Source organism: Dryobates pubescens, chromosome 13 (genome assembly GCF_014839835.1).
Source record: "Dryobates pubescens isolate bDryPub1 chromosome 13, bDryPub1.pri, whole genome shotgun sequence".
Taxonomy (NCBI): Eukaryota; Metazoa; Chordata; class Aves; order Piciformes; family Picidae; genus Dryobates; species Dryobates pubescens.
In genome coordinates, this window is record NC_071624.1 from 1,214,796 (window position 1) to 1,233,914 (window position 19,119).

The window sequence follows — 19,119 nt, forward strand, 5'->3', positions numbered from 1 at the left end:
GACCTGCAGGCAAATCACTGCTGATGGGAAGCAGCAGAGTGAAGTGGGCCGGCAGTGCAGGACCAGAACAGGACTCAGCTGTGCTGATGAGCAGCTCAGGAGATCAGACTGTGCCGCTTGGGAAGGGGAGGGGGAAGGGACCTGCCAGAGCGAGGGCTGCAGCTCAGAGCTGGGGCCATGGGGAGGAAAGGGTGCTCCTCACCGGGGGGCTGGGTGACAGGTGAGAGGGGGGGTGCTAAAGGCCACCAGGCAGATGGTCAAACTGTGATTAGAAAGTCACTGCAGCCATAAATCTCAGGGACCTGAGCTGGAGACAGGCAAGCCCCAGATGGCTTGGAAAGTCTGCCTGGCAGAGCCCAGCACGTCGCAGCAGGCATCTGTCCCTCGCTGCTCCTCAGGCTGAACCACCTTCAGCTACCTCCTCACAGCCAGAGCACAAGCAGGGACACCTGACCCCAAACCCACTCCAGTCCATGACCTGAAGAGCAAAACCTCCTCCTTGCACCCCCCCAGCAATCTTCTCCGTCCCCAGCACAGGACCCCTGCTGCCTTGCTGGCAGTTGGTTGCAATGCTCCAGCCCTGATGCTCCCTCTTGGCAGGGATGCTGCAGGCACCACACAGGGTGTCACAGAGGCCGCAGCACCATGCAAGGCTGCAGCACCATGCAAAGTTGCAGCACCAAAGCTGGGTGGAGAAGGATCCCCCACAACCACAACCACTATTTCTGGATGTGCTGAGGAGCTGCTTAGGGCTGGATTTGCAGGCCAGCACAGGGCTGTATCGTCTGTCCCTGCTCTGGAAGGGGATCAGGAGCAGAAAAGGGGCAGGGGATGGGGAGAGGACAGGATTTATATAGAGATCCAGGGGAAAACCAGCGTCTGCAAACACCAGGAACCTGACACCAGGCGGCAGGACCAGCTCCTGCTGCGGATCCAGGGCGACAACTCGCCCAGCCCACAGACAGCAGAGCCCTGAGTGCCCACACTGCCGCCCAAGAAGCACTGTGACACCCACAGGAAGGCACCTTGCCTGCGCCCAGCGCCCACCCCTGCCTTGCCAGGGGCCTCCCATGCCCCTGCAGCCCTTCCTAACACTGCCAGAGAGTCCCTGAGCCCACAGGTGCCATCGCTCCCCCAGGACCACCGGCCAAGCCAGGCAGGGCTGGCAGCGCGGGCAGGCTGAGGGCCAGCGGTAAAATTAGAACCTGCCTCCCTGCCAGCCCCTTCTGCAAGCTGCTGGGACCAGCTGAGCCCAGTTGCTACCACACTGTAACTCTTCTTGTGCCCTGTTTTACAGTGTCTCGAAAGCTGGGGGGCTGCACAGCGCTTCCTTTACTGGTGAGCAGGCTCCAGCTGCCCCCGAGGGCACAGCTGGCAGGGCTGCTGTGGGCACAGACAGGCTGCTGTGGGCACAGGCTGCTGTGGGCACAGACAGGCTGCCGTGGGCACGGGCAGACTGCCGTGGGCACGGGCAGGCTGCTGTGGGCACGGACAGGCTGCCGTGGGCACGGACAGGCTGCCGTGGGGACGGACAGGCTGTCGTGGGCACGGACAGGCTGCCGTGGGCACGGGCAGGCTGCCGTGGGCACGGACAGGCTGCTGTGGGCACGGGCAGGCTGCCGTGGGGACGGACAGGCTGTCGTGGGCACGGACAGGCTGCCGTGGGCACGGGCAGGCTGCTGTGGGCACGGACAGGCTGCCGTGGGCACGGGCAGGCTGCCGTGGGCACGGGCAGGCTGCTTTGTCTTTCCGTGGGGTCCTTCGGGACAGCCTGGCTCGCACCCTGCGGCTCCCTGCGCCGCTGCCACTTTGCCTGCCGAGCAGCCCTGCGGAGCCGCAGCCTCCCCGCTGCCCCCAGCCCCCTTCCCTCCGCCAGCAGCTATTGTTATTATTTATACTCCTAAGCATCCTTTAAGTTTGTGCCGGAGGAGAGGGCCAGAGGAGAAAGCCTTTTAAGGATTTCTGCCAGCGCTGGGAAGCAAATCCCCCCCTCCCCCCAGCACAGAGCTGCCGGGGGATTTGAGTGCGGACAAGTGGCTGAAGCCAAAAAGGGCAGCGGAGGGGAGGGGGAGCTGGGGGCACGCTCTGAAACCAGAACCCCCCTGCGGGGCACAGTTCCTTCCTCTGCTTTAGGAAACGGAGCCCTCCTGCCATTTCCCTCCGAAGGTGACTGGTAACCTCTTCATTAGGGTCGGCGTTGGCAGGGCACCGATGGTGCAGCTGGCAGGGCCGGCCGCCGGGGCTGCGGCTGGGCAGGGAGCGCGGCTGTGCTGCCCGGGGGCAAACAGACACCGCGGCTCGCAACGGCGGCTCTGCGGCGGGACCCCTGCCCCGGCCCTGCTCTGATGGGTACCATGGACTTTAAGGCAGACCCCAGTGCAGTATCGATCAATTTGCTGCTCATTGTCCACCCCGAGGAGGCAGCCAGCAAGCAGAAAGGGCCGAGAGAGGGGCAGACGGAAGGCAGCCAGAGCCCAGGTAACGTCCAGCTGCCGTCGGTGGAGGGAGGGGAGGGCTGCAGGTGCAGCGCCGGCTGCCCGGGAGACACCCGGAGAGTCGCATGGGCTGGAGAAGACCTTGAACAGCATCCACTCCAACCATCCCCTAACCCTGCCAAGGCTGGGGCTAAACCCTGTCCCCCAGCACCACAGCTCTGCCTCTGGGGAAACACCTCCAGGGATGGGGACTCAGCCTGGGCAGCCTGTGCCAGGCTTGGAGAACCCTTCCAGGGAAGACGTTTCTTCTGATGCCCAACCTCAACCTCCTCTCATCCTGTCACTTGTCACTGGCCCCAGCCTCCTTGCAGGGAGCTGCAGAGAGGCCACAGCTTTCAAGCAGGGTTTGGGCTTCCCCCCCTCTCCCCCCCCCCCCCCCCCCCCCCTTTCCCCTCTTCCTACTTTGCAGACATGCTGCAAAACCTCAACCTTCAAACTTCTCCTGTAGGAAGCCAAGGTGCCTGCCCTGCTTGTCCTGCTTGACCAGGCTTGCACTTTGCTGTGCCCTGTGGCGGCCCCGAGGTGCCTCCACAGGCTGAGCTGTGCAAGGGCAGCAGGGGCAGAGCTGCAGCGGAGCAGCCACTACTGCAGCAGAGGGCAGGGGCAGAGCTGTTTTGTTTGAGGTGTGTCTGGGCTTTGTCTCCCAGGGTGACTACCCTGAGCCATTTATAGCTGCAGTTGGGGATAGTCTCCTGGCCCTTCAAGGGATCTTCCACAAAGCTGAGGCTGTGCTTGCAGCGGTAAGGGACCCTCCTTGCAGAGGTGGCAGTAGAGAAAGGAACACTCCTGCTCTAAAACCTTGGCTGAAGCCTAGGCTTTCAGACAGCCAGTCCCAGACTGAGGGCAGGCCAAGCTAGCACAGGAGCTCTGCTCACAGCCTCAGCATCCACCCAGAGAGAGCCCTCTCAAAGCAGCTCAGACCTGGACTGTTGCACTTTCCTCCTGGTATTTCATACTCTAGCATCAGGGGCTGCAATGGAGGCTGCAGGTGGGACTGGCAGGGGGATCCCAGTGATGCCTGTGTTCAGCTGGAATGCTATGTGAGAGGGTTTGGGGTGCTCAGCCTCTAGGCAGTGCCAGAACCTCCCTCCAGGCCAGCCTGCCAATCTCAGCTTTATACTTTGTAGGTTTGCAGGATGATGGAAATGGAAACAGCAGCTCACAGTCACCTCAGGGGAGAGACCTCCAAGGTATGTCACTCCTGACTCTAGGGATCAACTAACCACGGCACACACAGCCCATCTGCAAGCTTTTGGCACCCAGCTGTGCCTCTCTGAAACAAGCCAGCCCTTTGTGGGGCTCCAGTGGGGACAGGTGAAGAGCCTTGGGCCCTGTGCCACAGGGAGCATCCCCTCCATGCTCTCCTCTGTGACCTGGCTGCACGCTGGTGGCACTGTGAAGCCCAGGCACAGCCGCCTGCAGGGGCTTCTCCTGCAAGCTGCCAGGAGGCTTGCTCCTGTTCCAGGTGCAGAGAGCCAGCTGATGGCAGGGGCAATGCACTTCCCCAAACCGCTCAGGCTGCAGGCAGAGCTTCCAGAGACTTCCCCAGCACTCACACAGCTGCAGCAGGGGCTGGGGTGCACAAGAATCCTCTGGGTTTCAGCCTACCTGTCCATGAGTCCTTTCTCCACCTCTCCCCACTCAGAGACTGCTGAGAGCAAGGCAGCTGTGGGTGCTCCAGGAAGGATGTGGCTGCTTGTCCTGAGTGTTCCCCTGCTGGTTTCTGGCTGCTCTGCCCTGAACCAGCTCTGAATGAACATCTGAAGAGCTCACCCCTGGCTGCCAGAGCAGGTCCTGAGCAAGGGAACCAGAGCATCCTGACCTTGTGTCTAGCAAAGAAAGGCAGGGGCAGAGGCACAGCAAGGCAACAGGTGATGCTACACACAGTGGATCCTGGCTGTACCAGAGAGGAGCTTTGCTTCCTCAGGCCAAGCACCAGCAGCACACAGAAGCCACAGCTGCGCTCAGTACTGTGCTGGATAGGAGCCCTGGGCCATGGGCAGCTGTGGGCTTCAAAGCTAGAGAAGGGGGTCAGGATTTTGTGTCAGTCCTGACTCACTGCTGAGGGAAGGCTCAGGTTTAATCCCCCTCTGTGCCAGGCACTGAGATGTTTTCCTTTGTGCCACCAGGCCAGCAAGTCTGCAAGGAGCCCTGCAAGCAGCCACAAGCTGTGACTCCATACTCCAGCAAAGGTAAGTGGGGACCCAAGGCACAGTGGTTCTTCAGAGCAGGCCTTCAAGGAGCTCCACAACAGAATAACCTCACAACACCCCAAAAGAGATTTTAAACCCCACACTATAATGATTTGGTGATCTTGAGCATGGAGAATTCAGAATGCCAGGGGAGCCTGGAGCCTTTCAGTGTGGATGCATTGGAGCTGGGTCCTGGAGCAGCTGGGCTCCCACCATCCCCCTGCCCACCAGGACATGGCATCAGGAAGCATGCCAGGAACATACAGAACCAGAGGGCTTGGTAGGGACCTCTGGAGATCAGAGCCCAACCCCCCTGCAAGGCAGAGTGACCTAAAGCAGCTCACACATGAACCTGTCCAGGGGCATTCTGGACAGCATGCACTGGGCTGGAGGGGACCCTCCCAGGGCATCCTGTCCCACCCCTGCAGCCCCAGGGACAGCTCCAGCTGGAGCAGGCTGCCCAGGGACCCCTCCAGGCTGAGCTTGGATGGCTGCAGGGATGGAGCCTCAACCCCCTCCCTGGGCAGCCTGTGCCAGGCTCTCCCCAGCCTCCCTGTGCAGAGTTTCCTCCTGGTGTCCAGCCTAACTCTGTCCTGCTCCAGTTCCAAACCACTGCCCCTGGTCCTGTCCCCACAGCCCCCTGGTCCCTGCCCAGCCTGCCTGCAGCTCCCCTGCAGAGACTGAAATGCAGCTCTGAGGTCTCCCTGCAGCCTTCTCTCCTCCAGGCTGCACAGCCCCAACTCTCCCAGCCTCATCTTGAGAAACAAAAAGGGGACTCCTAAAAATATCAAAATCTGCAGGCACTCAGCCTGTCAGCACAGAGCCATCCCTTTGGCAGCCAGCTGCAGCCTTCCTTCCAGCTCAGGGACAAAATCCAGCAGGCAGGCACCTCTGCTCCTGGCACCCTGCTCCCTGCCACCCCCCTCCCCAGCGCTGGAGCCAGGCTCTACAGCTCAAAGCCGCTTCACACCTCCCCAGGCTCTCTTGCCCTCTGCTCCTGGCCCCTAAAGCACAGCAAACTTTGCTGCACAGGTTGTGCAAGTTTTCAAGCTGTGGAAAGCTTCCTCTCTGATGAGAGTGCAGATTCCTACCTGATTAGCTGGCTCCAAGATCTGGTTCCAGGGGAAGCCCCCAAGTGCCAGGAGGCTCTGGGTACGACTGCGGGAGGTAGCCAGGGTGAGAGGATGGCAGCCCCGAGGTGCATCAACTGCTTGACCTTCAGACTCCAAAGCAGCCTCTGTGATCCCAGCTGGGCAGCCAGCAGCACACTGAGCTCCTCCAGGCAACTTTGGTGGTTGCAGAGCCTCTGAAATGGCTGCCCACAGGGCTGGCTCCTTCCACCAGCTCAGCTCAGCTCAGCTCAGCTCAGCTCAGCTCAGCTCATTCTCCTGAGGTGCTCCTCAAAGCTTTCTCCCTGCCCTCCTCTCTATGAACCTTTAAACCCAAGACCCTTGCAGGCTCCCACGTGGGGCTGTGCTGGAGCACCACAGCCTGCAGAGCACAAGTCCTGTGGCACACCTGGTCCACACCAGCTCTGCCAGGCCACTGCCTCTCCCTGGCAATGGCCTCGCCAAGGCTGCCCCTGGCACAAGTCAGGGCACTGGCACAGCTCTGAGCCTTTTGCTGCTTGGTTCCAGGAACCAGCAGTGCAAGGAAGAGATTCTCTGCTGGCTGAGCTCCTTCAGGAGCCACAGCTTGTGGTGACAAAGCTCAGCTGCCACACAGCCCTTGCTGAGGACCTCTGCTCTGTTTCTGAGCTGCTGTCACCTCCCAGGCTATACCAAGCTGTCCTTTGGTCGTGGAGAGTTCCAACTGATGCTGGAGCTGCCCCCAGGCCTTCTGCTGCACACTTGCTCTAAAGGCTCCTTTTTTTGCCCAGAAACCCAAGAACTCTGCTTCCTTTGCACTCAGCAGGGCTGCTGCTGCTTTTGCAATGCCTTGGCAGGCACCCCCTGCCCTTCTGCTCCCCATCCTGCTTCCTTTCCCCTTTCTCAAGGAGCTTCTTCACTGTTCCTTGCAGGACCCCAAGTGACAGTGGAGATCCATCCCAAGGACAGCCCTCCACAACTCTTTAAGAAACTCTCCTTTGGAAAAGGTACAGCCTGGGCTTGAAACCCTGGCAGTGTGGGCCAAGGTGGGGAGGGGAGAGCTCCACATCCTTCCCTTTGCAGCAGTAGGGAAGGGAAGAAGCCCAGGAGCTGGAGGGGATGCTGCCGCCCTGGAGCCCAGGCAGGGGTGGGGGTGATGTCCCTAACCGTGCTGGGGTTGTTGCAGGTCCCAGGAGGCTGCCCAGCCTGAGCACTCAGGATGACAAAGGTGAGACTCTGCTCTGCCACAGCCTGTCCCCAGCCCAGCCCCTGGCCAGGAGATGCTCCCAGGCTCCCTCCTCGGGCTCAAGGCTCTGGAGAGGATGGCACCAGCTCTGCTCACTCTCCCTGCCAGGCAGATGCTGCTGCACTCTGCCCTTGCCTGGGGCTTGGGGTGGAAAATCCTTCAGCTCCTGGGGCAGGGGGAGGTCTCCTCTTCCCCCAGCCCTGGGCTAAGGTGGCTGGTGACAGTCTGGGGGCCGCAGCTCTCCTCAGAAATCCTCCAGCTGCTGCGGAGGTCTCTGCAGGGTTATCATCTAAATGGCTCTGGAGCTCAGTTCTCTCTTCTTCCATGCCTGGGGGGTTTGGCCACATGGTGGGCAGGGGTTAGGTGTCCCCAGCCCTCAGGCTAGAACAAGAGATGCCTGACTGCTGGGGAATGTGGCCCCTGCAGAGCCCCAGCACCCAGGGAGGGCACTCAGAAGCTCTTCAGTCCAGGCAGCTTTGCCTCAGCCCTCTCCTCTTGGCACCAAGGTTCCAAAGGGTGTGGCACCCGTGTCCAAATGCAAGGCAATGGGCAAAGCCTCAGTGCCAGCCTTTTCCACCCAGTCCTGCTGCCCAGAATCACTTCTTTGTCTTTTGTTGACTCCTGCCAAGAGCTGCTCACCTCCCCCCCTGCTCTCCCCGCTTTGCCAGGCTCCCGAACGACCGAGGCTCCGCGGCCGCCAGGAGGAAAGGACCTGCATGGTAAGTGCCAGCTGCCCCCTGCCCACGCTGCTGGCAAGCTGGGGCACAAGCCAGGGCAGCCCCAGAGAGGAGTCAGCCCCAGAAGCAGGGCTCACCCTGCTGCAAGCCCAGAGTGGAGCACAGGGGCAAAGAGTTTAACTGGGAGCCTGGAAAGGCCACAGCTGGAGCACTGAGGGCACTGCTGGGGGCCACAGGACAGGAGAGACATCCAGGGGCTCGAGGGTGTCCAGAGAAGGGCAATGAGGCTGGTGGGGGATTTGGGGTAGGAGGAGCAGCTGAGGGCCCTGGGGTTGTTTAGCCTGGAGCAGAGGAGGCTGAGGGAGACCTCCTTGCTCTCTGCAGCTCCCTGGGAGGAGGCTGCAGCCAGCTGGGGGTTACTGTCCTCTCCCTAGTCTCTGCTCAGAGGAGAGGAAATGGCCTGAAATTGTGCCAGGGGAGGCTTAGGTTGGAGATTAGGAGAAACTTCTTCCTTGGAAGGGTTCTCCAAGCCTGGCACAGGCTGTTCAGGGAGGTGTCTGAGTGCCCATCCCTGGAGGGGTTTGAAGGAGGCAGAGCTGTGATGCTGAGGCCATGGCCAGCCCCATCCTTGGAGAGGTCTGAAGGAGGCAGAGCTGTGGTGCTGAGGCCATGGCCAGCCCCATCCCTGAAGGGGTTTGAAGGAGGCAGAGCTGTGGTGCTGAGGCCATGGCCAGCCCCATCCCTGAAGGGGTTTGAAGGAGGCAGAGCTGTGGTGGTGAGGCCATGGCCAGCCCCATCCCTAGAGAGGTTTGAAGGAGGCAGAGCTGTGGTGCTGAGGCCATGGCCAGCCCCATCCCTGAAGGGGTTTGAAGGAGGCAGAGCTGTGGTGCTGAGGCCATGGCCAGCCCCATCCCTGGAGGGGTTTGAAGGAGGCAGAGCTGTGGTGGTGAGGCCATGGCCAGCCCCATCCCTAGAGAGGTTTGAAGGAGGCAGAGCTGTGGTGCTGAGGCCATGGCCAGCCCCAGCCTGGGCAGAGCTGGAGGGTGGCTGGACTGGATGCTCTGGAAGGGCTTTGCCAACCAAGAGGAGTCTAAAACACTTTTGCAAGTCAGGAAGAGACCTTCTGGCCACCTCCCCAGTGGGACGAGGCTGCCAGGAAAGGGGGCAGAGCTCGTTTGGGGTAGATGGAGGAGGCAGGAGATAAATACAGGTTTCAGGAGCACTGCTGCTTCCCAGTTAGCATAGAACCCCCTCAGATCCCCAGTGGCTTCTGCTCCCTCTGAGCAGGCCGTGGGGGACACCTTGCTCACTTGGCAAGGCTGACAATGAGCCAGAGTGCAGCCTGGCAAAGCCTCTGTGCCCCATGTGCAGCCCAGGGCCCTTCCCTGCGTGCCAGCTCTCTGCAGCAGCCTTGGTTTGCCTCTCCCTGCACCCAGCAGACACACAGCAGCCTTTCCACTTTGTGATCTCCCTTCAGCCTCTTCTTTCCAGCGAGATAACAAACCCAGAGGCAGCAGAAGAGCGTTCCCAGCCCCGAGTGGCTGTGGCGGGGACAGAGCTCAGGTCCCTCTGAGCAGCCGGGGCCGGGGAGCTGTCCCCAACCCCCTCTGGGTGCAGCTGCAGCTCTCGGCTGGCTCAGGGCTGGGACCGAGCTGTGCCAGCTCCTCCGCAGGCTGCCTCCGGCGGTACCTGACCCATTATTAACCCTTCACTCACAGCGCCGAGACGCGAGGCACAGCAGCTGCAGCTCCACCGACTGCTTCCCATCACCTCCCAGCTGCTGCAGTTCCTGCAGGACCCTTCCCCATGCAGAACTCCCCCTCCCAGCAGCACTGCTGGAGACAGCCAGCTCCTTGCTGGGCTTTTTTTCCAGTCCTGCTCTTGCCAGGGCTTCCAGAGCTCAGCTTTTCCCTTCTAACCCCTGCATGCTCTCCTGCACCTCCAGCTAATATCCTGGGATTTTCTGTGCTGCTGCACAGGGCCTGAGAGGCCCTGCCCAGATTAAACCAGAGCAGACAGCACGGCTCCTGCTTCCCAGGCAGCCGGCAGGGCCCTTCCCGACGGCGCTGCCGCCCTGCGCTGCCCGGGCAGCCGCCGAGGGATGCCCCTGCAGGGCGGGCAGGAGCCCTGCAGCGTGCCCCCGCCCCCGGGGGGCAGCCAGGCAAAGCTGCCCCCCACCGAGACAATGACAGCTCCTTTCTCCCCAGCATATCCGTGGGACAGATCCTCTTTGAAATCCCTGCCAGTGGATCTGCAGCAACTTGAGAAGCTGGATGCCTATGCATTAAAAGTAAGTCTTGCTTTGGCCTCCGTCAGCTTCCCTGCAGGGATGGTCCTGGAAACCTGGCTGCCAGCACTGCCCCCAGCTCAGGCTGAGCTGTCAGGGCAAGAGCCTCCAAGGCTCCTAAACAAGTGGGAAGACAGCAGCAACACAGATCCCACTCCAGGAGGGAAACTCTGACCAGATAAAGCATGCTCGGAGCATGGAGCTTTGTGCCCCTGGCGGCTGGTGAGGCTGGGGCCAGCAGCCTCCTGCTGGAGGGGGTCTCGGTGGCTGTAGGAGAAGGAGGAGGCAGGGAGGAAAGGAGACCTACCCCGGCGGCCTCTGCAGCAGCGCTCAGTGCTCCCTCCTCACCGACAGGTGGATGTGAAGAGCAGCGTGGAGGAGCTGGTGAGAGCCCTGCTGAAGCAAGCCCGCAGCGACCTGGAGAAGGTCCGAGCCATCTGGATGTGGATTTGCCACCACATAGGTGGGTCGAGGCCTGCAGGCTGCTGCTGGCACCCCTGGCACGCTGCTGTGGCAGTCTCCTGCCTCTCCTGGGGGTGGGAGGGAGGCTTTCTGGCTGTGTTCATCCAGAGATGGGCTCTGAGGCTCTCTCACCATCTCTGCTGGCACAGCCCAGGCCCTGCAGCCCTTCTGTGCATTATTGCATGAACCACAGAGCTGCTTGGCTTGGAAAAGCCTCCTGAGACCATGCTGTCCAGCCAGCAACCCAACCCCACCATGGCCACCAAACCATGGCTCCAGCTGCCATGGCCACAGGCTCTTGAACCCCTCCAGGGCTGGGGACTGCACCAACTCCCTGGGCAGCCTCTGCCAGTCCCTGACCACTCTCTGTAAGGACATTTTCCTCATCTCCACTCTAAACCACATGGTGAATCTGCCCCTTGTGCCCAACTCATCCAAAGCTGTAAGCCCCAAGCAGCTGCAGCATGGAGCCAGGCTGCCAAGGCTTGGCTGTCACACTCAGAGCCCTGCAGCACCACCACTCCCCCACGCAGCCCTCCCCAGCAGCCCCTCCATGCTGGTGCCCTTGCTCTGGGAGGGTCTTGGCACAGTGTAGGTACCACAGGGAACCATCAAGCAGCTCTGTTGCCCTCTGGACCTGCTCCAGCCCCTCAGTGTCCTCCTTGGAGCGAGGGCCCCAGAGCTGAACCCAGTGTTTGAGGAGGGGCCTCACCAGTGCCCAGCCCAGGGGGACAATCCCTGCCCGGGTCCCAGACCTCTCCCAGCGCTCTGCAGCTTTGCTGGTGGCCCTGGGACAGCCCAGGTGAGGAGCAGCAGCTCTCCCCTGCAGCCAGCTGGGAGCAGCTGAGGCTCTCACACAAGAGCAGCAGTGGCAGCACTTGGTCCAAGCACAGGCACTGCCTGCTGCCAGCTGATTTTCCCCTTCCACAGCATTACAGGGGGAGGGATCAGCTGACACAGCACTGCTTAGGGCTTTGTCAGAAAAATCTATTTCTATCTTAAGGAAGAGGTTGTGGCCATGAGCAAGGTTGGCCAGTATTGAATTAACCTTCCAGAGCAGTTCCTCAAGCCCCAGCTGAAGCAGCTCTGCTGTGCAGCCCTCCTGCTTCCACTCAATGAAGGTTTCCTTATCTTCAGCTACCCAGGACTCACCTGCACCAAGTCCTGCCAGGCACTCCCCACCAGGCTCCTTCCCAGGTGTATTCCACAGCACTTGGTGTACAGAGTGCACAAAGCTCAGAGGCTTCCCTTGAGGGTAACAGGAGCTGGAATCCTTCAGGCTGCTGGAGTCCACCCTGGCAGTGGTTGAAACAGGCAGAGATTTGAGAACCCTTTCAGGCTCTGGTTCAGTTCTGGAGCCCTCACTCCAAGGACACTGAGGAGCTGGAGCAGGGCCAGGGAAGGGCAACAGAGCTGGGGAAGGGTCTGGGGAACAGGGCTGGGGAGGAGTATCTGAGGGCCCTGGGGGTGTTCAGCCTGGAAAAGAGGAGGCTGAGGGAGACCTCAGTGCTCTCTGCAGCTCCCTGAGAGGAGGCTGCAGCCAGGTGGGGCTTGGGCTCTGCTCCCAAGGAGAGGAAGTGACCTCAGGCTGCAGCAGGGAAGGTTTAGCTTGGAGATTAGAAGAAAATTCTTCTCTGAAAGGGTTCTCCAAGCCTGGCCCAGGCTGCCCAGGGGGGTGGCTGAGACCCCAGGCCCTGGAGGTGTTTCTGAGAGGCAGATGTGGTGCTGAGGGCCACGGTTAGCCCCAGCCTTGGGGACTGGATGATCCACCCCCAGCAGCTCAGTGGCTGTTTGCAGTGCAGAGCTCCCTGGTCCCTGGCAGCTCTCCAGCTGTGGCTCCCCCGGCGCAGGGCACTCCCCGTGCAGCCTCAGCTCCTCTCCAAAAGCAGAGCTTTCCTCCCATCTGGATTCAACTGCTGGAGCTCAGCCCTGGCTGAGGCCAAGTGGTGAGGAGAGAGGGGCCTGGTGCCTCTGCCCTCCAGCCACCCAGGGCAGCCCCGCGCAGCACCGCGGCTGCCCTCCCTGCCGGGCGCCGGCAGAGCCGAGCCCCAAGCCCAGCCGCTGCCCCGGGCTGTGGCATCAGCTCCTCTCTGTGTTCCCTCCCCAGAGTACGACGTCGTGGGCTACCACAACAAGAGCCAGCTGGCCAACAGGCCCCTGGACGTGCTTCAGGCAGGGAAGGGCATCTGTGAGGGGTACGCAGGGCTCTTCGAGCACATGTGCAGGTAAATGAGGCTCAGCACCCCCGGGGGCAGCTCCCAGCCACTGCCCCCCTGCCTCTGCTGCCTGCCTTTGCACTGCCTGGTGTGGCCTCAAGCAGGACAAGAAGCTTTAGCTTTCAAACCACGCTGTGGAACCCCAGCAAGTCCTAGGAAGGTCAATTTTGCTGCTTCCTCCACTCCTCCACCCCCCTGCCCAGCATCATTTGCATTGTGCCATCTGCTGAGCTCCACTGCATTACCATAATGGCAGCTGAGAGCACTCAGCTAATTCGGTTAGAGGCAGCCAGGGTCCTCCTCTGAGGAGCTGCAAGTGAAGGTTAAAAGCATGGCAAGACTTCCACCAGAGCAGGGTTGTTCCCAGCCTGCTCCCATGCAAGACAGAGGCACTGCCTCAGAAGGAGCTTTGCCCAAACCCTCCGGAGATGTCCTCTCCCCTTCGCTGCAGCACACCCCGGGGGCACTGCCTCACACTTGCTGCTCTCTTTGCTGCTCTCACTCTCAAGGTTCATCACCACTGAGGCCACTGCCCAAGGAAATCCCTGAGCAGCACAGCGAGGATGAGGAGGAAATCCCTGACAGTGAGGGTGGGGAGGCACTGGAACAGGCTGTGGCTGCCCCCTCCCTGGAGGTGTTCAAGGCCAGGTTGGATGGGGCCTGGAGCAACCTGGTCTAAGGGGAAGCCCATGGCAGGGGGGTGGAACTGGATGGTCTTCAAGGTCCCTTCCAGCCCAAACCATTCTATGACTCCATGAATGTCAACTCTCCCAGCAGCATGCAGCAGTTTGGCTTAAGGCAGTAGGTGAAAGCAAGGAAGGTGCCTGGCAGGTCTGGGACCAGCCTCATGCAGAACTCTGGACCCAGCCACGCAGTGGCACAATGCTGGAAGGGGCTTCCTAGCTCCAGAGAGCAATGGTGGACTCTAAGAGCAAGGCTTGGAAGGTGTTCTCCCAGGGAGCACCTCCTCAGCAGTCACAGATTGCACTGGGCTGGAAGGGAGCCTCCAAGGGCATCCTGTCCCACCCCTGCAGCCCCAGGCACAGCTCCAGCTGGAGCAGGCTGCCCAGGGACAGCTCCAGGCTGAGCTTGGATGGCTGCAGGGATGGAGCCTCAGCCCCCTCCCTGGGCAGCCTGTGCCAGGCTCTCCTCAGCCTCCCTGTGCAGAGCTTCCTCCTGGTGTCCAGCCTGACCCTGCCCTGCTCCAGTTCCAAGCCATGGCTCTAGGCACACTCAGACACTGAACTCCCTTAGCTCCCCTGGCACTCAGCTACAAGGAGGCCCCTGAGGAGCTGATGGAGCTGATCCATCATCTGACCCCAAGACTGATGCTCTGCAGAGCTTGCTCCTCCTGTGGCCCTCTCAGCAGGGTGTGCTGAGAGGTGCTCCACACAAGTCCCTGCTGTATCTCACTGTTTGCTTCCAGCCTTGCAGGCATCCAGTGCATGAAGCTGTTTGGCTACTCCAAGGGGAATGGGTACAGGACAGGGCAGACCTTCACAGGGGACTCTGACCATGCCTGGAACGCTGTCTACCTGGATGGGAGGTGGCATCTGCTTGACAGCACCTGGGGCAGTGGCTCTGTGGATGATTCTTTCACCAAGTTCACCTTCAGGTAAAAACCTTTCCCCTGGACAGCACCAAGGCAGAAGGAAAGCTGAGGAGTTTGGCACACTAGTGACAAATCTGACGTCCCACAGCAAGATCTGAGGCCCTGAGCAAGGTCTCTGTGCTGCCTGCTGGAGGGGTGAGCAGCAGGCTGCACAGCTCCTGAAGCTATCACATCTTCAGCTCATGCAGTGCTGGGTGGCACTTGAGTCCTGGCTTCCAGCTGCCTGGCTGAGGAAGCCTCCACACCTCCAGGCAACAGGCAGTGCCTGCCTCCTTCCTCAGGAGCCCAAGGCTGCAGGGGGAGATGCAGCACCCTGGTGGCATCCAAAAGTTCTCCATGTGTTGCCCAGGGAGGTAACTGAGGCCCCATCCTTGGAGATACTCAAGGTCAAGCTCAGCAGGGCTCTGAGCACCCTGCTCTAGTGGAGGATGTCCCTGCTGACTGCAGGGGGCTGGACTGGGTGACCTTTGGAGGACCCTTCCAACCCAACCCATTCTGTCAGTCTGTGGTTCTGCTAGCCCTGGAAGAGCAAAGCTCTGGTTCCTTCTCTGCCAGGAGCACTTCAGCCTCCACCTCAGTTTCCCAGCAGCCCAAACCACTCCAAATTCCTCCTGCTGAAGGCAGCACTCCACAGTCAGGGGAAGGATGAACCATTGGCCACCACTCACTGTGCTCTCATCCCTCCCAGGTACAATGAGTTCTACTTCCTGACCCACCCAGCCCTGTTCATCAACAATCACTTCCCAGACAACAGCAACTGGCAGCTTCTGAAGCCAGCCCTGACCCTGAAGGACTTCGAGAACAACCTTCTGCGCAACAGCAACTTCTACACCTTGGGCCTGCTGGCTGCACACCCCCAGACAGCTGTCATCCAAACAGGTACCACCCTGCACCCCCAGACAGCTGGCACCCAAACAGCTACCACCCTGCACCCCCAGACAGCTGTCATCCAAACAGCTACCACCCTGCACCCCCAGACAGCTGGCACCCAAACAGCTACCACCCTGCACCCCCAGACAGCTGTCATCCAAACAGGTACCACCCTGCACCCCCAGACAGCTGTCATCCAAACAGCTACCACCCTGCACCCCCAGACAGCTGTCATCCAAACAGCTACCACCCTGCACCCCCAGACAGCTGTCATCCAAACAGGTACCACCCTGCACCCCCAGACAGCTGGCACCCAAACAGCTACCACCCTGCACCCCCAGACAGCTGGCACCCAAACAGCTACCACCCTGCACCCCCAGACAGCTGTCATCCAAACAGCTACCACCCTGCACCCCCAGACAGCTGGCACCCAAACAGCTACCACCCTGCACCCCCAGACAGCTGGCACCCAAACAGCTACCACCCTGCACCCCCAGACAGCTGGCACCCAAACTGCTACCACCCTGCACCCCCAGACAGCTGTCATCCAAACAGCTACCACCCTGCACCCCCAGACAGCTGGCACCCAAACTGCTACCACCCTGCACCCCCAGACAGCTGTCATCCAAACAGGTACCACCCTGCACCCCCAGACAGCTGTCATCCAAACAGCTACCACCCTGCACCCCCAGACAGCTGGCACCCAAACTGCTACCACCCTGCACCCCCAGACAGCTGTCATCCAAACAGCTACCACCCTGCACCCCCAGACAGCTGGCACCCAAACAGCTACCACCCTGCACCCCTAGACAGCTGGCACCCAAACAGCTACCACCCTGCACCCCCAGACAGCTGGCACCCAAACAGCTACCACCCTGCACCCCCAGACAGCTGGCACCCAAACTGCTACCACCCTGCACCCCCAGACAGCTGTCATCCGAACAGGTACCCCTCTGTGACTCACCTTCCTCAGAGGCTGAAGGAGCTGCAGGGATTTAAGTGGGCAGCTAATTTGTGAGGCCATTGACACAGAGTTCAGCAATGTTTCAGGGCTTGATGTTTCCTGGGAGCTGTTTGGGAACAGGCTCCCAGGGAGGTCGATTATCTACCTCCTGTGTCCTGGGGGGTCCTGCACTTTTCTCTCAAGCTCCTTGGACCAGCTACTGGCCTAGCAATCAACTCTAATCACACCTAATTAAGCCCTTCTGGAGCAGAGAGGCTGATGCCACCTTCAGTTCCCTTTCCCACAGCCCTGCTGCAGGCCCAGAGCTCCAGCTCAGTGCTATCAGAGCAGGGCAAACGCCCCTCCCCAGCACCAAGGGCTCTCTCCACTTCAGCCCTTTCGAGGGACACGGCCAGCAGCTGGCCAGCTGTGGCCTCCCAGCTGCAGCTCTTGACCTCCCTGCTGGAGCAGCAGCAGCTTCTGGGACAGCTCAGCATGCCCCAGGGCAGGCTGTGCACGCAGGCGGAGGGGCTGCAGAGGGCTGCAGGTGGCTGCACGCTGGCGGAGGGGCTGCAGCCGACCGCAGTTTCTGTTCTGCGTCCGCAGTCAACGGCAAGGCCTCGGTGTCGGTGGACTGCCGCCCGGCCACGCTCTTCACCTTCAAGCTGCGGGGCACGGCCCAGCAGGGGCTGCTGACCCTGAAGAGGCAGGGCATGCAGCTGGACGTCTACCCGCAGAAGACAGGCAGCCACAAGCTGCAGATCTTCGCCAAGCCCTCCAGGGGCTCGGGGGACGTCTACCAGTGCGTGCTGGAGTACCTGGTGGAGTGCCGGTCGGTGGACGCGGCGCTGCGGCTGCCGCGGGAGCTGCCGCAGCCCGTGGGCCCCAGCTGGCTGTCGGAGCGCCGGGGCTTCCTGCGGCCCTCGCACCCCGGCCCCGTGGTGCACACCAACGACGGGCGCTGCTCGCTGACCTTCACGCTGGGCAGGGACGTGCTGGTGCTGGCGTCGCTGCAGGGCGAGGGGGGCAGCCTGCCCGAGGAGCTGGGCATGCAGCACGTCATGGCGGTGCGGCGCGGCGCGCAGCTGGAGCTGAAGGTGCAGCTGCCCCGCGCCGGCAGCTTCGTCCTCAAGCTCTACGCCAAGAAGAAGTCGGAGCCCGGCAACTACGACTACGTCTTCAACTACCTGCTGAGCTGCCTGAACGCCGAGGTGCGGTGGCCGGCCTTCCCCCTCAGCTACAGCAAGTGGGGGCAGGACTACGAGGTGCTGGAGCCGCTGGCCGGGGTGCTGCCGGCCGCCCGCAACGTGCGCTTCAGGCTCCGCATGCAGGGCGTGGCCAAGGTGCTGGTGCAGGCCGAGGGCAGCTACCCCCTCACCCACAACAGGGGCTACTGGGAGGGCAGCTGCAGCACGGCGGGCTGCAGCGAGGTGTTCGTGATGGTGCACGAGAACGCCAACCACAGCTTCTACTCGCACGTCCTCAAGTACCAGGTGGAGAGCCAGTAGTGCCCTCCGCCGCCTCTGCCCTGCGGGAGCCCCCCTGCCCCCTGCCCGCCCCCCGCGGCAGCTGCCTCCTGCCGGGCTCCTGCGGGGCCGCAGCCCCCAGCAGCAGACCCTGTCGGCGAGAGAGCTGCAGTGCAAGAAGTGAGCGCGACCCTTACCCAAAGAGCTGGCAGAGAGCAGGCGGCTGCCTGGCCGGGGTCCTTCGTGGCCACCGCTGACTGCTGGGCTGCAGGCTGTGGACCACAGGGAAAACCTTGCACTGGTGCTCCAAGGAGAAGGTGCTGGGGCAGGATGAGAAGAGCACTCTGGCTCCCAGCAGCAGCGTTGGACACGAGGGACCCCAGGAGCTCTACAGTGACTTTGTCCTGAGCCAGGCTGAGGAACGCAGGGCCAGGGGCCAGGCGTGGGGAAGGAGACACAGGGTGAAGCTCTCTGGCACACTGCATTGTCTTACAAAGCCCAGTGCCACCTCGAGGGGACTTCACACTGACTAAGCACAACGAAGCCACTTTCACCTCCTCTGTCAGTGTTTGAAGGGCAAACCCTTGGCTCCCCCTGCAGCCCTGGCCCTGCAGTCACCTCTCAGGCAGGGAGGAGCTCCCCAAACCCAACTGCAGGAACTCGGAGAACGAAGCTCTCCACGCTCCCTCCTCTCTCCAGCTCACCTATGCAATACTGCAGCTGGGTTAGGTGAACAGCAGGCTGGGTGCCGCTGCTTGGCCTCCACACAAAATGCTTTGGTGCTGTACTCCTGGAGAACCCCAAGGTGCAGGGGGAAAGGTGGCTCCCAGCCACTGCCACCCAAGCACAGGCCCCAGGAGCAACCTTTTGTACGGTTAGAAAGGGTTCAGCTGTCCACCAGCGTCAGTGTGACCCCAGAGCTGTGATGTTTGAGCTTGAATTGACAATAAACCTGGTCTGGATTTGCATTTTCTTTCACTTCCCAGCCCACAGGGATGGCCTCTGTCCACACACACCACCTGGGCTCTCCCTCAGGCCCTGCTGGCGGAGGGGTGGCACGGTGACACAACAGCAGAGAGCTGCCCAGCCACAGCAGGCTCCCTGCCTGCAGCCACAGGGGCTGCAAAAGGCCTCTAAGCTCACCCAGAACCACCATTCCCTGCCTCTGCCACAGCTGGGGCTCAACCATGGCCCTCAGCACCACAGCTCTGCCTCTCTGAAACACTTCCACGGTGGGGACTCAGCCACCTCCCTGGGCAGCCTGTGCCAAGGAGAGGCACAGAGGGCTTACAGACCTCACACTTCAAAGATGCAGACCCAAAGAGGCCAGGCTGGATGAGGCCTTGGGCAGCCAAGCCTAGTTGAGAGGTGTCCCTGCTGCCTTTCCAGCTCAGGCTCTGCTCAGTGTTGCCACTGCCTGCAGCTCAGGGCAGCTTCACCCTGCCAGGGGCTGCTGCCAGCAGAGATTGCTCCATGTACCCAGTTAGCACCAGGGGCACTGCCACACCTCGTGTGCTGCACTGGGGTGCAGAGGAGAAGGCTGCAGCTGCAGGGCAGGTGACCCT

The 19,119-nt window shown here is 61.3% G+C and overlaps 1 protein-coding gene across 1 annotated transcript; it reads left to right on the forward strand.

Annotated features, from left to right (window-relative positions):
* The first annotated feature begins 2,339 nt into the window (after positions 1-2,339).
* KY (kyphoscoliosis peptidase) lies at positions 2,340-17,596 on the forward strand. The gene is made up of 12 exons (XM_054166174.1): positions 2,340-2,478; positions 3,623-3,685; positions 4,625-4,687; positions 6,708-6,782; positions 6,962-7,003; positions 7,690-7,740; positions 9,906-9,988; positions 10,340-10,448; positions 12,555-12,672; positions 14,090-14,278; positions 14,964-15,154; positions 16,695-17,596. Exons 1-12 carry the CDS (start codon positions 2,346-2,348, stop codon positions 17,594-17,596), a joined length of 2,019 nt encoding a protein of 672 aa, XP_054022149.1. The 5' UTR covers positions 2,340-2,345.
* The last annotated feature ends 1,523 nt before the right edge of the window (positions 17,597-19,119 follow it).